This window comes from Scyliorhinus canicula, chromosome 20 (genome assembly GCF_902713615.1).
Source record: "Scyliorhinus canicula chromosome 20, sScyCan1.1, whole genome shotgun sequence".
Lineage (NCBI taxonomy): Eukaryota > Metazoa > Chordata > Chondrichthyes > Carcharhiniformes > Scyliorhinidae > Scyliorhinus > Scyliorhinus canicula.
The window spans coordinates 11839739-11861659 of record NC_052165.1 but is presented as its reverse complement, the minus strand read 5'-3'; the positions used below and the strand labels follow the sequence as shown (position 1 = coordinate 11861659).

Genomic DNA, 21921 nt, shown 5'->3' with positions numbered 1-21921 from the left:
GGGGTTTTTGTTCCATTTGGCTTTAATTTATGCAAGTCAGATTGGGATCAAATGTCCAAGTTTTACTAAAACCTGTCAAAATCCACCCAAACCTACTCTCATAGCAGTTTAACTGAAGCCTTACTTCCCAGAATGCTAAAATAATTCGAACATCAAATTATGGCAAACTTGGGAAGAGAGTGTTCGTCCGTGCAACAATCACCACGTCCAATCGTTCCTTTGAGAAACCCGATCTCGATGACAACTTCAGCCGTCATTTACAAATTGATCATAGGCAGAAATGGGATTTCAATGCTGAAAGTCACAAATAAGACAGGCCGACACACAAATTAATGAATACAGGTTTATATTACAATGCGTCTTGTTCTGGTACAGTTGTGTCTGCTTAATAAAAAATAACTCATGGGTAACTTTTAATACACAGCTCATTGAAGGAGGAGTTTATGTGGGCACAAAGCAGTAACTGCATTTTATGTATATTTTTGCAGGAATTATTAACTACATCGGAGACAGTGCCATGTCAGTAAAGCATAAACATTACTAACCACATTGAATTATTTACCCATTAACTCAATATTTTCTGTCCCATGCCATTTACCCCTGAACAGAATACTTCTTTTATCGAGAACAAAGGCAAGTTCAGAAATTAATGTGGAAGTGACTGAAGTCTATGAAGGGATATATTTCAGATATAAATGATTAGTAACCGTCAACCGTTTGTCGAAATAAAGGTACTGGGAAGAAACAGGCCCATTCTGTTAAGTTTAAAATTTGCTTGGATCCTCAGCAACGTAATTGAACTAAGCAGGAACCAAAAAAAAAACCTAAAAAAGGCATGGTCTCACCATGGTACTGTAAACATAAGTATGGCAACTAAACATAATGGCTGCACTGACTGCTTCAGAAAGTGAACATACATTAAAATGAAAACAATCACATTAATGAGTAAACCAAGGAATCAAACTATTTTAACATGTCAGAAAGGGAAATGCTGCATTGAAAGCCATGTGCTTTGTGCACAGTAAATCTATCATGAGCGCTAATGGTATTCAACTGAAAGTGTATTAAAAAAAGGTTGAGGCAATTTCCCAAATTATTTATAAATGTAATTCGACAATTTCACACTTGTGAGACCAGACCTTTTTAAAACAGACACGAAAATTATCCAGTCATGCAAAACTTCCTCTTAAAGATTTTGCATTTCTTTGCCAATCTTGTAGCTCAGGATTTTGTTCCAATCGATCTTGGTGCGAGTGACTGGCAGTTGCCGACGCAAGGCTTTAAACGTAGTGTCCGACATGGTCTGATAGTTTTCATTGATAGCAGTCTGGAGAAAGTAAACATTTGGATTGTGAGGGAAACACAAGCGCGACAAATAAAATAATTTGCTGCAAGGAAAAGTACAAATAACATACGCCAGTCAGTGCTCACCTAAGAGTTCCTCTCGAGCTGACAAATGAACCAGAGATTTGCTAATTTTATTGAGCACTGGCTAATACTTTGAGGGTGGTGTAGTGGTAGGAAGAAGGCCTGTTTACTGGACCAAAAAAAAGAGACAAATTGCTCTTCTATAGAAGTAATTCCCACCAACAACCAGCACCATGGGTATTAAATTATATTCAGAAATTAAAACTGGAAAAACAGAATCTATATATATATATATATATATATATATATATATATAAATGGTGATAACTAACCCCAGATTTAATTTTACTGAATGTGTCAGAATTATCATGACACCATTCACAGTAATCTGGAAAATACTGTTTTGAAGGTCAGAAGCAATTCATGCACAATATATTGTTTGCTGTTGTGTGTGCTACTTAGTAATCTTCAGTTCAATGAGAGGTCATACTAGCTTCCTTTATATATTTTTAAGTGTAACTCTTGAAATCAGTTCAGAACTATATTCTGTTACTGGGTGGACTTTTTCTGGATATATCTGTATATTTATTTTTTGAACATGTTTTGCGAAAGTGTTGGCAATCTGCCAAACTGATTCATGTATGTGGCCCTCACCTGAATTCTCTCTCACTCTGCTCAATGAGGCAACTGTGACAACTGGGAGATATCATACTTACCACACAAGAATAAAATAATTTTAAAGTACTGAGAGAGACTGTTACAGAGTGACATTTTGAGTACAGAGTGCTCTTATAAGCCTTTCTCCTATGTAATTGTTTTACTGGGGCTTGTTGAGGGTTCTGAGTATGTGCGGGCTTTTCAGTCTGTAAGAGGGTGACCTGTAAGCAAGATCTGTTTTACTAGTGCCCCTGTTTTCATAGTTACTACTGAGTTACTGTTATTGGTAAACTTTTTTTTATATAAAGAAGTTCCTCCACATTCGACTACTTTCTTCATGGTCTCAAGTTACCACATCTTTTTTTGGCGACAAGGAGAAAACAGCAAGAAAACTTTTTTTTGATGTTCAGTGTGGCAACTTGAGGTTGCTTTCAGTGAGTAGTTAGTTTTCATTGTGGCATGGGTTTAATCAAAGGAATTTCAAGTGAGCAGCACCATGGTTGAATTTGGGGCGATTGGAAAGTTCGATGAGAGAAGCAAGGGCTGGGTTGAATAAGTGGCGAGGTTGCAGCATTTCTTAAATGGAATAGAAGACGAGGCAAAACAGAGCTCAATTTTCCCCACGTGTGTGTGGGGTGAAGACTTATAAGTTGATGAGGAATCTGGCCATGCCATGGAAAGCAGGGAGATTTTATTTGCAAATTTAGTTGCTCAGGTCCAGAATCAACATAACCTGAAATCCTCGCTGATTGTTCACAGGTTCAAATTTCACAGCTATTTTCGAAAAGGTCAATTGATAGCTAACTTTGTGCCAGAGTTACGCCTGCTTTAAGAACAATGATTTCGGAGCAGTTTTAGAAGATATGCTCGGAAATAGTTTGGTCTGTGGCATTAATGGGGATAGCATTCAGCGTTGGTTGTCGAGTGAAGCCGCACAGACTTCCAAGGTGACTCTGGAAATTTTGCATGACATGGAAACAGCTGCCAGTAATGTTAAAGATATTCAGAAGGCTAATGTTGGTGCTCAGGTGGGGTGCTGCATAAAATGAAAAAAGTTGCAAGCAAAAAAGGTGAATGCAGTGGAATGGTGGGCTACAGTATACGAATTATTACAAATGTTATGGATGCTGTTTGTCAGCAGTGCAACAAGGGCATTTAGTGAAGAAATGCAGGGGTGCGAAGAGAAAGGCGAAAGCTGAGCAAGAAAATTTAAATTCAAAACTTCAATCAGCTATGTATAATTTAGACAGCTCTGAGCAGGTAGAGAAGCAAGCTTATGGCATGTTTAATGTGAATGAGGCATGAGCAAAGCCTATTTTTACTACAGTGGTAGATGATAGTAAGCAAATCAAGATGAAGGTGGACAAAGGAGTCTCCACGTCCTTCATTAGTGAAGAGACCTATCAGTTGACGAGGACGTTGGCAAGAAGTAATTACAGGGAAGACCGAGGAGGCGCATCACAGCATTTTGGATTACGTTTTAGAAAGATTTTCAGAGGAGGGACAGCATCTGAAGAGGAGCAAGTGTAGTTTCCAGGCACAAAGTGTCTACAGAGAGTCTACGAAGGACACAAAATCATTGCACAGTGCTCATCTCCAGTGGAGGCAAAAGTTTGAGCCATTAAGGAAGCTCTGGTGCCCAGCAATATGTCAGAGCTCATGTCATTTTTGGGCTTGGTAACTATTATGGAATGCTTTTGTCATTTTGAGCACAGAGTGTTCTTATAAGCCTTTCTTCTATGTAATTGTTTTACTGGCATCTGTTGAGAGTTCTGAGCAGGTGCGGACTTTTCAGTCTGCAGGAGGATGACCTGTAAGCAAGATCTGTTTTACTCGTGTTCTTGTTTTCAGTTATTACTGTTACTACTGTTCTGCCGAGCTACCGCTATTGTTAAACTTCGTAATGACAAACCCATAAAAAGCCTCAATGTAAAAACAATGCAAAGCAACATTTTGGCCAAACGACTGCTGAACAGTAACAAAGTTAATTTTTTGCTTCAACGGACAGAATGGCACCTGACTTGAGGGCAGCTATGACCATGTGCAAATCAGATGTATACAAGTTCACAAACGTGTTTCTTGGAATATTAGAAGTCAATCCAAATATTTAATTGCGATAATCATACCTGGTATTCATTTTCTACTGCTTCTACAAGTTTTGTGAATTCTTTTGCCATCTGAGCTTCATTCTGTGAAAGAAAGCAGAACAATCGAAATATTAAAAACATAAAGAGAGTCCATTTAGATTACAGACTAGCCTAGGGCACATCATGTTCGCATGGATACGTGGAAACAAGTATCTTGAGCTTCATTGAAGTTTCAATTAAGAGTCATAAAGACTTCCATGACAGCCAAAGTGGGGGGAGGGCAGCTCCAATTTATGTTTGCTCATCAGAAATTAATTCCGGAAAATTGAATATGAATGAGAGGAGTGGGTGAGGCTTGATGCCTTTCTCAGTAGTCAGCCAATGTTCCATCCAGGTTGACAAGTGACAATCAGCCACTTGTTGGGTCCCAGAGCTATAAATGCCTCTGAAACAGTACAACAACAACAACAACATTCAGTATTTTCAAGCAAGTTATGGAGTGGAAGAGGGAAGACAGAAGTGGGGCTGGGGTGGGGGCGAAGGAATAAAAATCATTCATTGATATATAAAGAAAAATGAAATTAAAATCGCTTATTGTCACAAGTAGGCTTCAATGAAGTTACTGTGAAAAGCTCCTAGTCGCCACATTCCGGTGCCTGTTCGGGGAGGCTGGTACGGGAATTGAACAGTGCTGCTGGCCTGCCTTGGTCTGCTTTCAAAGCCAGCAATTTAGCCCAGTGTGCTAAACCAGCCCAGATGGTGCCATAAAAAGATGATTTATATAAACAACTTGCAGTTACCTCAATGAATGCTATCATAAATAACAAAGAAACTATCATGGTCACTTTTCTCAGAATGTAGCATAGTACTTTTACTTACAGTGACAGACATAGTTTCCTGTACATCTTTATGGCTGACCAGTTGGACATTGCCATCTTCATAATAGTGAACCTAAAAAATAAACTTGTGAAAAGGTTTGGATTTGCATTTTCATTACATTTATTAAAAATTAATTTTACCTAAAAGCATTTTAAAAGTTCTCTTAAAAATTACAGCACTTGAGCAATCTAGACTCCAATTTACAATATTTAGATTTGTTCAGTTCTTTTAAAAACTGTACACCACTTTCAAACAAAAAATTGTTACTACAGCCTGTGAGTAAAAAGTCTTATATTTGTTCCTTTGAAAAAAGTCTACAAAATATTTATAGTTGACAATCACAAGCACACTAAGAACCCAAATTATGGAATATGCTCAACAATTTTGATTAATCTGTGATTGCACCAAAATAATATAAGAAAGGCAAGTGACAAGAAATTAAATACATTTTATGCATCTCAAACCTATGAGCCATTTATTAAAAGGTCATTAATTTCTATAACTAGTATCATAGGTTTAAAATTGTCAGTGAAAAATATCCATTTGATTTAGTAGCCGTATTATTGAAGCATGAGACCCCTATTTAGTAGGACAGTATCTGAATTCTAGTCAAAAACATTTACAAGTGTCTCAGTCATTTGTCATCCGAACGTTCAAATTACTGTGCAACACTCTTCACCCAGCAGAGCTCACTGTGACTTTGGAGTGAGCTGAAAATCAGAGGTACCATGTTCTCCCGAAACAACACATTTGCCAAATCAATGGTCCTCAAAAGGGGAATTGGAGACCACTCAGAAAATATTTCAGGTTAAGTTTTTTTGTAAGGCCAAGATGAGCACTCATGCTCCTCTTAGCACCACAGAAAGCTACCCATCAAATATCCAGACCTCTCTGATCCCAGCCTGACCTTCCCTTGAAGAGGAAACATAAGAACTATGAGCAGCAGTAGGCCATCTGGCTCCTCGAGCCAGCTCTGCCATTCAATAAGATCATGGCTAATCTTTTTGTGGACTCAGCTCCACTTACCCACCCGCTCCCATAACTCTCCATTCCTTTACTGTTCAGAGATCTAGCTTTTCCTTAAAAACATTCAACTAGGTAGCCTCAACTGCTTCACTGGGCAGGGAATCAGTTTCGCAACCCTTTGGCTGAAGACGTTCCTCCTCAACTCAGTCCTAAATCTGCTCCTTCATATTTTGAGATTCTGCCCCCTAGTTCTGGTTTCACCCGCCAGTGGAAAACAACCTCCCTGCTTCTATATTATCTATTCCATTCATAATTTTATAAGGTTCTATAAGATCCCCCCCCGCCATTCTTCTAAATTCCAATGAGTATAGTCCCAGTCTACTCCGTCTCTCTTCATAAGCCAAGCTGCTGCTTGGGTCTGTGAAGAAATTGTAAGATTTCTGCTCCAGATGTGTAGGTAGTGCATGGATAATATTTGACTAAAGGTTTAAAACAGACTGATCCAACACAGTCCATCAGGTGGGTGGTAGGCACATTTTGTCCACTAAGTTAGTCTTACAAGAAATCAACCCACAAGAACTTAAGTGGACGACACAAAATACACACTCAAACAGTAAACTTGAAGTGATAAACAACTTTGCACGAGTATCCACTTAGAAACAACTGATATTTAAATGTAGATTCATCTATTGGAATGTTATAAAGAACATCATAGTCTGGACCCCAAGGACCATGGATATTTCACCACAGAAGGAAAATTGAGCAAGAGTGGAATGTACTAAAGCAAGATTGGAGATATATACAAAAGTATCGCTTTGGCAGATACAGCTTAGGCAGGAAGGAGTTTAGCATAATATTTTTTTCAAAAAACATTTAGTAGGCCTGTGATGGAGTAGACTGTGCATGGTTTGATGAAGGGACACGTTTACAGTCATGTAATTTTTGATTCCTGCTTTATTTCTGGACATTGAGATATTTGACAAGAATAATCAAGATCTTTAAAAGCTGTTTGGATGGAATTGGTTATGGATTGTGAGACTCAGCCATCGTATAGTTATTACAAACCTGAATTTTCAAAATGCCTTCCACCTGAGTTGATGAAGAAGTGATAGTAAACTTCCACTCTGATCGCCAACGTCCATTCCTTCATTCAATTAACAGAAAATGATGAAGATGGTCAAACATGTGATTTGTCACTACAATTGCTATCTCTCTTGCAAATAAACAAGGTAGCATGGATGCAATTTTAATACAGTCAATAAGAGTGATTTGTTTAAAAATACATACATACATTTGAATGTAACATTGACTACTTGGGTTCCATTTGATTAGTTTAGCCTACTGGATAATGAATGTTAAAATCCCTCAAGTTTTTTGCAAAAAATTGTAGGTCTAATGTAGCTAAGTCTGGATGAAAACCTGAAAGAAGGATTAAAATTACAGTATAGATATGCATAAATGTATGGAGACTACATAAAAATAAAAATATATGATTGGATCAATTAGGCAAAAATGATAATTTAAGTACCTAGACAAACAGGCTCTCCTTTAAGAAATTAATGTGCCTGCTAATCTTTTAAATAGGAAATATTGCAAAATGGTTAAATGAGACAAAAAGTTGTGTTCAATTGAAAAAATTTATCTTCTACTTCCCTCGATTTTGATTTGTCCTCAAATAGCTCATTTTTCATTTTGTCTGACACAAAGCAAATTCTCAAAATATTTACTGGCACTTTTTTTAGGATTGAGATTTTTGATTAAACAGATAGCTCAGCCTTAAATGCAAGTTCCGTTCCCAATCTGTGCCAAGTTAATTGATCTTAGTTTGGAAGAAGATAGTGTGCTATAATTGGCCTCAGAAATCCGTGTGTTAAAATTAGAGCATCAGTCATGACTGCCAAATGCAATGCCTATGCAGCAGGAAGTGTGTGTGTGTGGGGTGCAATGATGCTTGCAGTCCATAAACCTTCCAACACCCACTGTCATAGGCATAGATGAATGGTGTCCATTCAAAGAGTGGCCGACAACTGCAAAATCATATTGCACCAAAAGTTATCCCTGCTTGAAAGGGAGGTGGGGGAAGGGGAGAGAATTGGCAGGAACAGAAAAATAAATAGCGAGAATGACAGAGATCTTAGCACAATAGCTGAGCTCGGGGTGGTTTGGAATCGGAATACATACAAATCAATTGATTGCTATATTTCACATAATCACAAGGCTTTCAAAGTGTACGGCTATAGGATTGGGCTCAAATACCTGTCCCACTGTATAATTATGCATTTTTAAAAAAATGTTTATGTATTGGACATAGGGCATAACATTCCAACAAATGCTTCATTCCCAGTTTAAGGAATAGTTTACCTAGTATAATTCAAACTACAGGTTGAAAACATCTGATTTACTTTTGAATCACCTGTCAACATTAAGCATTCCAGGGGCACTACACAAGTTATCAAAGTAAAGATGCTGTACACAGCAAACAATATGTTTTTATCTAGCATCATGAGCTCCAGCTGGCCATTATACCACTTCAGCACAACACTTCTGCTGTCAAACGGGGCTGCACGGTGGTGCAGTGGTTAGCACTGCTGCTTCACAGCACCGAGGTCCCAGGTTCGATTCCGGCTCTGGGTCGCTGTCCGTGTGAAGTTTGGACATTCTCCCCATGTTTGCGAGGGTTTCACCCCCACAACCCAGGGTGGGTGGATTGACCACGCTAAATTGCCCATTAATTGGAAAAAATGAATTGGGTACTCTAAATTTATTTTTAAAAAGCTTTGCAGTCAAACTTACAAACTGTACCAAACTGACCTGGGAGACTAGTTGCTGTGAATATTGCTTTATGGGAGTTGAATTAACTACAGAGTGTTAATTTGGTTTCGGATTCATGCATCCATAAGCACATTTAAATTTATGGTCCTGTCTCTGAACCCAGGAAAATAATATCTCAACCGAATGTTAAATGTTTTGTATCTTTCATTACAAAACCTTCAAGATAATGTTGTTTGCAAAAAAATTTTTTTGCATACACTCTTCCCACAATAATCTGAACTCATATTGCCTTGAGCTATACTGAATAAAACCACAAAGATGCACAATTAATTTGAATTCCAAAACCTAAGACTTTGTTCCTCCCTTGGCTTCCTGACCCGCAGACCACAATCAGCAAGGTTAAACAAGACCTCCTCCTCCACACTGGTCCTTAATACCGGACCCCACAAGGCTCTGTATTTAGCCCCCTACTATACTCCCTGCTCACTACTGTGGCAAAATTTGGCTCCAACTCCATCTACAAGTTTGCTGATGACACAACCGTTGTGTTGGATCTCAAACAACGATGAGTCAGAGCACAGAAGGGAGATAGGGAACCTAGTGGCATGCTGTAATAATAACAATCTCTCCTCCAACGTCAGCAAAATTGACTTCAGGAAGCGAGGATTCATACACACCCTGTCTGCATCAGTGGTGCAGAGGTGGAGATGATTGATAGCTTCAAGTTCCTAGATGTGCACATCACCAACAATGTGTCCTGGTCCACCCACGTCAAAGCAAAGTTCAAGAAAGCACAACAGCGCCTTTACTTCTTCAGGAAACTAAGGAAATTCGGCATGTCCACATTGACACTTAGTAATTTTTACAGATACACCATAGAAGCATCCTATCTGGCTGCATCACAGCTTTCTATGGCAACTTCTCGGACCAAGACTGTAAGGCTGCTTGGCCCAAGACCGCAAGAAATTAGAGAGAGTTGTGAACACAGCCCAGTCCATCACGCGAACCCACATCCCATCTATTGACTGTCTACATCTTCTGCTGCCTTGGGAAAGCAGGCAGCATAAATCAAAAAACCCTCCCTCCTGGTTATTCTCTCTTCCAACTTCTTCCAGTGGGCACAAGATAAAGGTCTGAGAACACGCACTAACAGGTTCAAAAACAGCTTCTTCCTCGCTGTTCTCAGACTCCCGAATGACCCTCTTATGGACTGAACTGATCTCTTCACACATCTTCTCAAATGAGTAATACTACACTCTGCATGCTCATCTGATGCATGTGTCTATGTATTTACATTGTGTATTTATGTATGTCCTAAGTTTGTTCATGTATGGAACGGTCTATCTGGGCTGTACGCAGAACAATACTTTTCACTGTACCTTGGTACACGTAGCAATAAATCAAATTAATCAAATGCCTTGAAAAAATGAAATATAATTTATAGTACAATCCAAATTCAATTTACTCTTGGGTTGTCAGATTAGCAGATAAATTCTTTGCTTTTTGGATCTTGAACAGATTATTCACCTTCTAGTCTTTTCAAATGATCCTACTAATTCTACTTTACATGCGCCCACAAAGGTGGATACAGGAAACCTCATGGCACTCTGTTGGTAGCAGGAGTGTTGTCCCTAGTGTGCAGGTCCATATTTGTCCCTCAAACTGTCTTTTTAGGTGTTAATTATATCCTTGATCATATTGCTTTTTGTGGGAGCTTTAAGTAAATTGGCTACCACATTTATATTACAACTATGGTCATACATCAAAAAAGTAACTGGCTATAAAGTCTGAGGTACCCTGATGTCAAGAAAGGAAGTAATTGTTTTTTTTAAATTATGAGATATGAGCATCACTGGCAAGGCCAGCATTTATTCCACATCAGTAAATGCCCTCGAGAAGGTCAATGGTGAGCTGCTTTCAGAGTCCATCTGCTGCAGATACAACCACAGCCCCTGTTGAGGAGTTTCAGGATTTTGACCTGATGAGTGAAGGGGTAGTAAGTCAGGATGGTGTATGACTTGCAAGGAACTTGCAGTTGGTAGTGTACCCATGTTCCTGCTGTCCTTGCCCTTCCAGGTAGCATCGGTCCCCAGTTCGGAGAGTGCCGTCAGAAGGTGTGACAAGTTGCTGCAGTGCACCTTGTAGATAGCACACATTTCTGCCAGTGGTGGAGGGTGCGAATGTTTAAGGGGAATTGATCAGGCTGCTTGATCCTGGATGGTGTTGAGCTCAAGGCGTTGATGGGAGTTACACTCAGCCTGGAAAGTGGGGGAATTCTATCACGTTCTGACTTGTACCGTGTAGATGTTAGACAGACGTTGAGGGATCAAGTAGCAAGTTATTTACTTCTGAATTCCCAACCTCTGATTTGCACTGCTCCTGTAGCCACAGCATTTAGATGGTTGGACCATAAGTTTCGGGTCAATGGTAACCCTCAGGATGTTGACAGTGGGAAATTCTGGAATAGTAATGCCATTGGATGTCACACGGTCACAGTTAGATTTTTGCTTACTGGAGATGGTCATTCCCTGCCACTTGTATGGCATGAAAATTATTTTGCATCAAGCAGCACGAGCTTTCTTGTTGCACTCAGGCACAGGCTGCTTCAGTATCGGAGTTTCAGGATGCACTGAACACTACACAATCATCAAAGACGTTTATATTTTCCAACCATCGTCCTTTTGATTTGATTTCCACTTGATATGCCTCAAATCAGACAGAATAGTAGTTTTGTCAACCCCCTTTGCGTCATTTATGACAAATTGCCGCAAATATCAATTTTAACAATTACTTTTCTTCCTCAGGGCTTTCATTTGAAAAATACCTCCCAAAAAACAATAGTAAGATAAATTCAACATACCAGAAATTTTTGGGTTGAAACTGATGGCTCTCAATGCATACTATGATGGTTTGATGTCCTTCAATGGTTTTTCCATATACCTGGAAAGAGATTATAAAGTTTTACTATAGATAGGATGTTCAAAATAGAATTTTAATGCTGGACGAAGCAAACGTTTTACTAACAAAACATGTTTTTTTAAATAAAGCAATTTTACAGGATGTGGGCTTCACTGGCTCGGTCAGTATTTGCTCCCCTTCCCAAATTGCCCTCAAGAAGGTGGTGGTGAGCTGCCTTCTTAACCGCTGCAGTCCATGCTGTCGGGTACACCCACTATGCGGTTAGGGAGGGTGTTCCAGGCTTTGACCCAGCAAGAGTGAAAGAAGGGCGGTATGTCTCCAAGTCAGGACGGTGAGTGGCTTGGAGGGGAACTTCCAAGTGGTGGTATCTGATGCGCTTGTCCTTCTAGATGGTAGTGATCATGATTTGGAAGGTGCTGCCTAAGGAGCCTTGGTGAGTTAATGCACAGCGTTTTGTAGATGGTACACACTGCTGCTACTATGCGCCACGTTGGTGGTGGAGTGGGTGAATGTTTGTGGAAGGGCCGCCAATCAAGTGGGCTTTGTCCTGGATAGTGTTGAGTTTCAGGTGTTCGGTCTGTGGGCATTCAGGACCCTGAACTTCCGTTGCTTGCCAATTTAACACAAGACCCTGCTCCCATGCCCACATGTCTGACCTTGGCCTGCTACAATGTTCCAGTGAAACTCAACACAAACTGGAGGAACAAGATCTCATCTTCCGGTTAGGCACGCTACAGATTTCCAGTCTCAACCTCAAATTCAACAACTTCAGATGATTAGCTCTATCCCACCTCGACCCATTTGTTTTCATCCCATTTCATTTTTACTGTCTTTTACCATTTCTTTCTCTCTTGTCATTCTTTATTTAGGTTCACCCTCCCCCATCTTATCCACCTTTCGTTGCCCTTTCTCCCCTTTGCTCCCCCATCAATATTTGTCACAGTTTACCCTCTGATGTTAGTTTCTCTGCAGTTTGGCCGTTCACATCTTTTGTTCTCTGGGGACTGCCAAAGCACCCTTGCTTTCTGTGGCTATTAGCACCCCATTTCCCTGGGTTTCTGTGGCTATGACTTATCTTTCATTCGTACTCCACAGTATAAATATTTCCCACTTTCTCTGTCGTTAGCTTTGGCGAAGGGCCATCTGGACTCAAATTCAGATTCCTGACTTATGCCTTGTAGACGGTGGACAGGGTTTTTGAGGGGGGGGCAGGAGGTGGGTTACTCTCCACAGGATTCCTAGCCTCTGGCCTGCTCTGGTAGCCACAGTACATGTCTAGCCAGTTCAGTTTCTGGCAAATGGTAACCCGAGGATGTTGATAGTCGGGGATTCAGCGATGGTAATGCCATTGAATGTTATGGAGTGATGGTTTGACTCATTCTTATTGGAGATAGTCATTGCCTGGCTGTGTGGCACAAATGTTACTTGCCACTTGTCAGCCCAAGCCTGGATATTGTCCAGGTCTTGCTGCATTTTCACATTGACTGCTTCAGTATCTTGAGGAGTCGCGAATGGTGTTTATTGTGCAATCTTCAGCAAACAACTCCACATCTGACCTTCTGTTGGAAGGGAGGTCATTGATGAAGCAGCTGAAGATGGTTGGGCCTAGGACACTACTCTGAGGAACTCCAGCATTGAAGCCCTGGAGTGGAGATGATTGATTTCCAACTACCACAACCATCTTCCTTTGTGCTAGGTAGGACTCCAACCAGTGGAGAGTTTCCCCCGATTCCTGTGGATTCCAGTTTTGCTGTGGCTCCCTAGTGCCGTTCTCAATCAAGTGCTGCCTTGATGTTAAGGGCAGTCATCCACACCTCTGGAGTGCAGTTATTTTGTCTATGTTTGCACCAGCACTGTAATGAGGTCAAATGATGTAGTCAGTTTCAAGATCATGTGTTAATCTAAATCGGGAGTATCCAGAATAAATTTTCAAATTCTAGTGATTTAAAAAGAAAATAACTGGATGCTCTCCAAGCAAACTGTCCTTAGAGGACGGGGAAAACAGCAGCTGTCCTGAAGGAATGAGGTTCGCTGCCAAAGTTGGCAACTTCAGATTAAAAGGACTTCTGTATTCCAATGTTCAGTATCTGACAAAACAGTATTTTCATCTGGTGGCATATTCAATTGAGAATTGCACCACACACAGCAAAACTCCTCAAATACAAATCTCATCTACTTCAAGAACAAATCCACCCACTGTTGCTGCTCTTCCCAGTCCAATAGCTTCACAACCTCACCATCAAATGGAAGATCCACTTCGGATTGTTTCATTTCCCACCGTTAGCTCCCAGGTCTTTGACCGACTATCTTGCTATGGTTGCTATATATAAAAGACCTTCTACATCTCAGACCCACAAAGCAGCATGGACGGAATCATCGCGCTCCTGAAAGAGTTTGGAGCCTTCTCGGGCTACAAACTCAACATGAGCAAAAGCGAGATCTTCCCAGTACACCCGCGGGGGGAGGGGGGGGCAGCACTAAAGGGGCTGCCGTTCAAACAAGCCCGACACAAATTCCGCTACCTGGGGATCCAAATAGCCCATGACTGGAAAGGGATCCACAAATGGAACCTCACCAGCCTGACGGAGGAAGTAAAAAAGGACCTGCAAAGATGGAACACACTCCCACTCTCCCTCGCGGGGAGAGTCCAGATGATCAAAATGAACGTACTGCCCAGGTTCCTCTTCCTGTTTAGATCCATTCCGATTCACATCCCCAAGGCCTTTTTCAAAGTGCTGGACAAACTTATCATGGCGTTCGTATGGGGGGGGGGGGGGGGGGGGGGGGTAAAAATGCTAGGATCCCAAAGGTCCTACAAAAAACAAAATCCAGGGGGGGCTAGCCCTCCCGAATCTACAATTCTACCATTGGGCGGCAACAGCCGAGCGAGTAAGGGGATGGATCCAGGAGCCAGAAGCCGAGTGGGTGCGTACGGAGGAGGCCTCCTGCATGGGGACCTCCCTCCGGGCTCTCGCCACGGCAGCACTCCCATCCCCACCCAAAAAACACCAGCAGCCCAGTGGTGACAGCCACCCTCCAATCCTGGAACCAACTGCGGCAGCAATTTGGCCTGACCAAAATGTCGGACAAGGCTCCCATCTGCAACAAACATAGGTTCACACCAGCACTGACTGACGCCACCTTCAAAAGGTGGAGGCAGGACGGGGGGGGGGGGGGGGGGGACACTGACAGTCAGGGACCTATACACGGACGACAGGATCGCAACACTGGACGAACTGACAGAGAAATTTCGTCTAGCTTGAGGGGGGGGGGGGGGGGGGGGGGGGAGAACGAGCTACAGTACCTGCAGCTCAAAAACTTCCTACGAAAGGAGACAAGGACATACCCACAACCGCCACGACAGACACTACTGGAAGACCTACTGGACGCAAGTATCCTAGAGAAAGAGAACTGTAGCGACATGTATGACCGACTGGTAGAGAGGGACGACACCGTACTGGACGCAACAAGAATGAAATGGGAGGACGACCTGGGGATTGAGATAGGGTGGGGACTCTGGAGCGAAGCACTGCATAGGGTCAACTCCATCTCCACGTGCGCAAGGCTCAGCCTGACTCAACTAAAAGTGGTACATAGAGCCCACTTAACAAGAAACCGTACGAGTAGGTTCTTCCCGGAGGTGGAGGACAGATGTGAACGGTGCCAAAGCGGTCCGGCCCACATGTTCTGGTCTTGCCCCAGACTTGTGGAGTACTGGACAGCCTTCTTCGAGGCTATGTCCAAAGTGATGGGGGTGAGGGTGGAGCCATGCCCGATAGTGGCGGTCTTCGGGGTTTCAGACCAGCCAGATCTATTCCTGGGGAGGAGGGCGGACACCCTTGCCTTTGCCTCCCTGATCGCCCGCCGTAGAATCCTGTTTGGCTGGCGGTCAGCAGCACCGCCCAGAGCTGCAGACTGGCTGTCCGACCTCTCAGAATCTCTCCAAATGGAGAAAATCAAATTCACCATCCGAGGGTCAGATGACGGCCTCCACAGAACGTGGGAGCCATTCATGCAATTGTTCCGGGACCTGTTTGTGGTCAACGTACAAGAGAAAGAATAGTCGGGTGGCCAAAAATCAGGGGAAAATGGATGGGAATCGGGGGAAGGGGGGCTACGGGTTCATTATGGGGGTTTGATGGCTAGCTAAGGCCCAAAACCAAACTGTAAATAAATGCCTATAAACATGTGCCTCGGCCATATTGGGGAATGTAAAATATGTATGCCGGCTAAAGGGGGCGGCCACAGTTGTTATTATGAAGATGCTTACCTGTAAATATACATGTTAATTTTTGCGTGTTTTTTTTTCTCTAATAATTTGTAATTTGTTGGATATAAAATATGAAAACTCAATAAAAACATTAAAAAAAATATATATATAAAAGACCTGTGAGAAAGAGCAACCGTGAGAAATTAAACAACCTGAAATGGGGATCTTCCAAATACATTTTACCACACAGAGGGTCAGCCAGTACCAACTAGGACTGACATTAGTCATCTGATGCTGGTGGCAGGACCAACAAGTAGAATTAGATGTGACCAAATCTATCTACCAAATGGTGAGGAAAAGAAAAAGCAGGGGAATGTAGACTCAGTATCATGCCTCATGGGTACTAGTTCCTGTGTTTAGATCAGGCCATCATAAAAGGCAGGCCTAGGGCTATTGTTTTAGCAGGTACACTATTCACACACCTTTGGAAGACAGCCGCCCATATTTGAAGCTAGTACTATTATGCAGCACAATATATGGAACTCTAGGAATTGTTAGCAATAGGATTCACCATCCTGCCACCTTCAAAAGGACCAGTTGAATTTAATGTGGATGCTTTAATCCAGGCACCCAAATAAATAGAAGCTGACTAAATAGTGAGAAGAAAATGTACTTGCACAATCACAAAAATGTAATCAGAGCATTCATAAGGGGAGGCGGTGGTGTAGTGGTATTGTTACTGAACTACAAACAGAGACCCAGAGTAATGCTCTGGGATCAAGTTCAAATCCCACCTCTGCAGATGGTGAAATTTGAATTCAATAAAAATCTGGAATGTAAAGCCTAATGATGACCATGAAGCCATTGTCTATTGTAAAAACCCATCAGGTTCACTCATGTCCTTATGGAAAGAAATATGACATCCTTACCTGGTCTGGCCTACATGTGATTCCAGACGCACAGCAATGTGGTTCTTAACTGCCCCCTCATGGGCAATTAGGGATGGGTAATAAATGCTGGCACAGCCAGCAATGCCCACATCCCATTAAGGAATTTGTTACAGATTTTTGAAAGGTCAGCCCCGAGGAAGGGCACTTTATCTGGCATGGACCAGAATAGTAATACAGGGATTACCTGATAATGATAATTCCGTACTAGCCCCCACGAACAGGCACTGGAATGTGGCGACTAGGGGCTTTACACAGTAACTTCATTTGAAGGCTTCTTATGACAATAAGCGATTTTAATTTCATTTTTATAATGAAAACAGTTTTAGATCAAACATATGTAAAGCAGACCATCTTAACAACAATCTTCGCTGATCACAGCATGTGAGATGAACATTAGCAAATAGATATCCTCACTGTAGAAAACCATACTGAATGTTTCAGATGGATGAGAAAAAAAAGAGAAAACTTTAATGCACGCGAATCACTGTATTGGTTACTATTAATTAGAATGAGATACTTACAGTGCAGACACCATTTGCATAATGTTCTTTTACATATGCTCTCATAGCATTATCCACAGCACTTCTCCAAGATTCCAATGCATTCTCGACATCATGGGGCTTGGGATCACTTGCTTCTTTTCGTAAATGGTCAAATTTGAATGAAATCTTGTTCCTGGGATCCAAAAATCTACCATTGCCAAGGTCACCATGTTCTGTTATTAAGACCTGTAACATAGCAAAACCGAACAGCATGACTTATTAAAGCATCTTCTCAACTATGTAAAATTGATTTTCATTGTGAAAATCACATCCATCAGCAAGATCTTGCATTTTCAAAGTTCATTGAATAGCCAATGTTATTCAAATTAATTTCATTGCTAGTTATGACACTATCACTTTGGAACGATTTGCAAAATACTTATACATTATCTGATACCCTTTGCAATAAAGTCAGCAGAATTAATTTACTTTTTAAATAATGTAAATTGGCCATTTTACCTGCTAGGAGACCGAGTTAAGAGTCAGTAATCAAAATAATTTAAGTGGGCATCACTGCGATTTGAAAATAATTTCAATCATCATCAGATTTCACTATTCCACTTCTTTTGAAAATTGAACAACGCAATAGGATACAATGTTTTAAATAGCTATGCCATTTGTTTCCAGTTGAGCAATAGCAGGTGACGGCTAAGTTATCCTCTCTGTTGGAACAGAGAGTCAGCAGGCTGCGACAGGAATGATCGTCATCACCACAGAAAATATGTTCAACTGCTTGGTCACTTCACCGAGAAAGCCTACTGAGAGTATAAATGAAAAGATTTGAGCTAATTTTATGTTGATTCCCTGATTTCATTATGGAAATTCACAAGAATCATCAAAATAAATATCCTGAAATATTTAGCTGGCTAACCAAATATTAGATCAGAAGCTCACCATCTGGGAACTAACGGGAGGCTCAAATATCGCAGACAGGTCATCAGTGACCATAGCTCGAAGTCTGTTGCCAACACAAGACAGCTGAGCTTGCTCCCCCACAGACCTCTCCTACCCTCCCAACAAGACAGGAATTAGAATACTGGTCTTGGAAAGCACAAAACACAGGCATGCAGTAAAATTACAGTACATGTGACATTAAATATGCTCATGTTAATTTTATGCAATAGCAGTTTCAAGGTAACACAAATTACTCCATACCTGATCATCATACCCATCAATTTTTGCTGGAGTAAACTGGTCCACATTATACTGTGCAAAGGCACTAAAATTAGATTATAAATAAAAAAAAAAATTAGATGACAAGGTATGGAAAGGTTATAAATCCAAAGTATGTGCAGTTAAAATAGTCCCCTAAATATGCAAATTTGAAAAAGCTCTACTGCTGGAAAACTTACAATTGAAGCAATTTAGAGCATTTAATCTATTTTTGTAGTACGGATTGTTTTATTTTTTCATTTTTAGAACCCAGAAATGGTTAACTGCATTGCACAGTTTCATTATTTTCATTTTAGGTGATCAGGTGAGGGCAGGACGAGGCTAAGCGGTGATGCCCCTTATACCGAGCTTCCCGTCGACATTCAGAATTAGTCAATGCCCTCTAGGACGCAGTGTCCAGCATAAAGGCAATGCCTTGACAGGGAGCAAAGTGCTGAGAAAGCTACATTATTCATTTCTGCTGGCTTTCATATACACGTCAAACAAACAGTAATCACGTAGCATGGCACTACACTTTGTAGTATTTTGGATAGGGCAGTGAATAATCTGGTTACCGAGACCTTGTTCTAGGCAGAGAATTTACTGCAATGTCATGGGGTCCCTAAAGTTTTTGTGGATCTTTACCTCCCAACGATTGGTCAAACGCCTGTTAAGCAAGATACCTTACTGACCAGTATCCTTGCAGGCAGAACTAAAGTACTGGCGCAGTGCAGAATACAACTAATACCGAAAACAAAATATCCCCACATATGAAAGGCTGTGTCATATGTGGTTTGTTTTTGATTAATAGTATTATTGGCTAAATAATTGAGAGAAACATTTGTTTTGCAATTATAACAGATTTAGTATTTGCATAGTTAAGCCACAACTCTACTTACTGTGCTGTACCCTCCCTGAGCAGGTTATCCTCATTGAGCAGCAACCGCACATCTGGAAGAAAGTTTAACAGAATACTGCTGAGTTAGTCTTTGGCAACAAGAAGCAAACTTCAAGCATGATAGAGTTATGCTGACAGGATATATCTAATGGCAGTAATAAACCTTCAAATCGGTACTATGCAACTTTATCTTCTATTCATATGTGATTCGCATTACTACCAAGGCTAGCATTTGTTACCCCTCCCGAATTGCCCTCAAGGTGGTGGGGTTTTTAAGCCCATTTTAAAGGAACAAAGTGTCAAGTTAAAATGGCATGATTGGAGGCAGGTTACACAGCACAGAAACTTCAACCTCGGACCCATTTTTGTAGCTGTAATATTTGTGCTGGTGGTCGAGTTAAACCTCTGGTCAATGGTACCCCCCAGAATGTCAATGGTGGGGGATTCATCAATGTGAATGCCATTGAACATCAGGGGGGAGATGTTTAGATTCTTGGTGATTGAGATTGCCCGTCACTTGTGTGGTGCTATTTCTTGTCATTTATCAGTCCATGCCTGAATGTTATCCAGGTCTTGCTGCATGTGGCAACAGACTGATTCAGTATCTGCGTTGTGGCAGTATGGAACACACTGCAATAAACAATGATTTTCCCCACTTCGGACCTTATGAGGGAGCGAAGGTCATTGATGAAGCAGCTGAAGATGTTTGGGCCTAGGACACTAATCTGAAGATGCCCTGGGGCTGAGATGATTGGCCTCTAATAACCTCAACCATAACTTTGAGAGTTTTGAGCCAGATTCCCATGGACTTCAATTGTTTAGGGTCCATTGATTCTACACTTAAGTCAAATGCTACCGAGGTGTCAATACCAGTTACTCATTTCACCTCACTTAAATTATTTCATGGTGTGTGGGCATCACTGATGAGACCAACATTTATAACCCACCCCTAATTGCCCCTAGGAAGGTGGTGTGAGGTGCCTACCTGAACGTACACTCAGAATGCAGTTTAGGAAGGGATCCTGACCCCAGTGACAAATGAAGGAATGGTGATAGATTGGGGCAGGTGGACACTTCCAACTTGTGGTGTTCCCTTGTATCTGCCACCCTTGTCCTTCTACATAGTAGGGATCATGGGATGGAAGGTGCTAAGAAGTCTTGGTGAGTGCCTGCAATACATCTTGTAGTTGGTACATATTGCTGCCACTGTGCTTTGATGGAGGAGGGAGTGAATGTTGGTGGATGGCATGCGAATCAAGCAAACTGCTTTGCTCTGGATGGTGTAGAGCTTCTAAGTGTTCCTTGAGCTGCACTCATTGAGCTAAGTGGAGAGTATCCCATCATACTCCTGACCTGTGGCTTGTAGATGGTGGACACGCTTTGGGGAGTCAGCCGGCGAGTTACTCACACAGGATCCCTAGCCTTTGGCCTGCTCTCATAACCACGGTACTTGCATAGCTAGTCCATTTCAGTTACTAGTCAATGGTAAACCCCTCGGATGTTGATAGCAGGGGATTCGGCTTCAGTGATGGTAATGCCATTAAATGTCAAGCAGTAATGGTTAGATTATCCTCTGTTGGAGATAACATTACATTCACGTTACAAAAGTGCCAGGCAATTTGCCACTTGTCAGCCCAAGTCTGGATATTGTCCAGGTCTTGCTGCATTTGGAAACTGACTGCTTCAGTATCTAAGGAGGCATGAATGGTGATAAACATTGTGCATTCATCAGCGAACATCCCCACTTAACATAGAACACAGAAAAATACAGCACAGAACAGGCCCTTCGGCCCACAATGCTGTGCCGAACTTTTGTTCAGATTAAGAACAAATTAATCTGCACCCCATCATTCTACCATAATCCATGTACCTATCCAATAGCCGCTTGAAGGTCCCTAATGTTTCCGACTCAACTACTGCCACAGTGAATTCCATGCCCCCACTACTCTCTGGGTAAAGAACCTACCTCTGACATCCCCCCTATATCTTCCACCATTCACCTTAAATTTATGTCCCCTTGTAATGGTTTGTTCCACCTGGGGAAAAAGTCTCTGACTGTCTACTCTATCTTTCCCCTGATCATCTTATAAACCTCTATCAAGTCGCCCCTCATCCTTCTCCGTTCTCATGAGAAAAGGCCTAGCACCCTCAACCTTTCCTCGCAAGACCTACTCTCCATTCCAGGCAACATCCTGGTAAATCTCCTTTGCACCTTTTCCAAAGCTTCCGCATCCTTCCTAAAATAAGGCAACCAGAACTGCACACAGTACTCAAATGTGCCTTACCAAGGTTTTGTACAGCTGCATCATCAACTTACGGCTCTTAAATTCAATCCCTCTGCTAATGAACGCTAGCACACATATAGGCCTTCTTCACAGCTCTATCCACTTGAGTGGCAACTTTCAAAGATCTATGAACATAGACCCCAAGATCTCTCTGCTCCTCCACATTGCCAAGAACCCTACCGTTAACCCTGTATTCCGCATTCATATTTGTCCTTCCAAAATGGACAACCTCAGAC

The 21921-nt window shown here is 41.6% G+C and overlaps 1 protein-coding gene across 1 annotated transcript in view; it reads right to left on the bottom strand.

Annotated features, from left to right (window-relative positions):
• Positions 1-329: 329 nt before the first annotated feature.
• The window catches only part of LOC119954886 (F-actin-capping protein subunit alpha-2), a 50982-nt gene continuing 29390 nt past the window's right edge, over positions 330-21921 (bottom strand). The window contains exons 3-10 of the mRNA XM_038780513.1: positions 19402-19453; positions 18506-18569; positions 17330-17536; positions 11590-11669; positions 7023-7101; positions 4992-5063; positions 4152-4214; positions 330-1327 (exon numbers count right to left, since the gene is read on the bottom strand). Coding sequence (XP_038636441.1) covers positions 1187-1327; positions 4152-4214; positions 4992-5063; positions 7023-7101; positions 11590-11669; positions 17330-17536; positions 18506-18569; positions 19402-19453 — 758 coding nt within the window. The 3' untranslated portion in view covers positions 330-1186. The remainder of the gene's footprint in view (positions 1328-4151; positions 4215-4991; positions 5064-7022; positions 7102-11589; positions 11670-17329; positions 17537-18505; positions 18570-19401; positions 19454-21921) is intronic.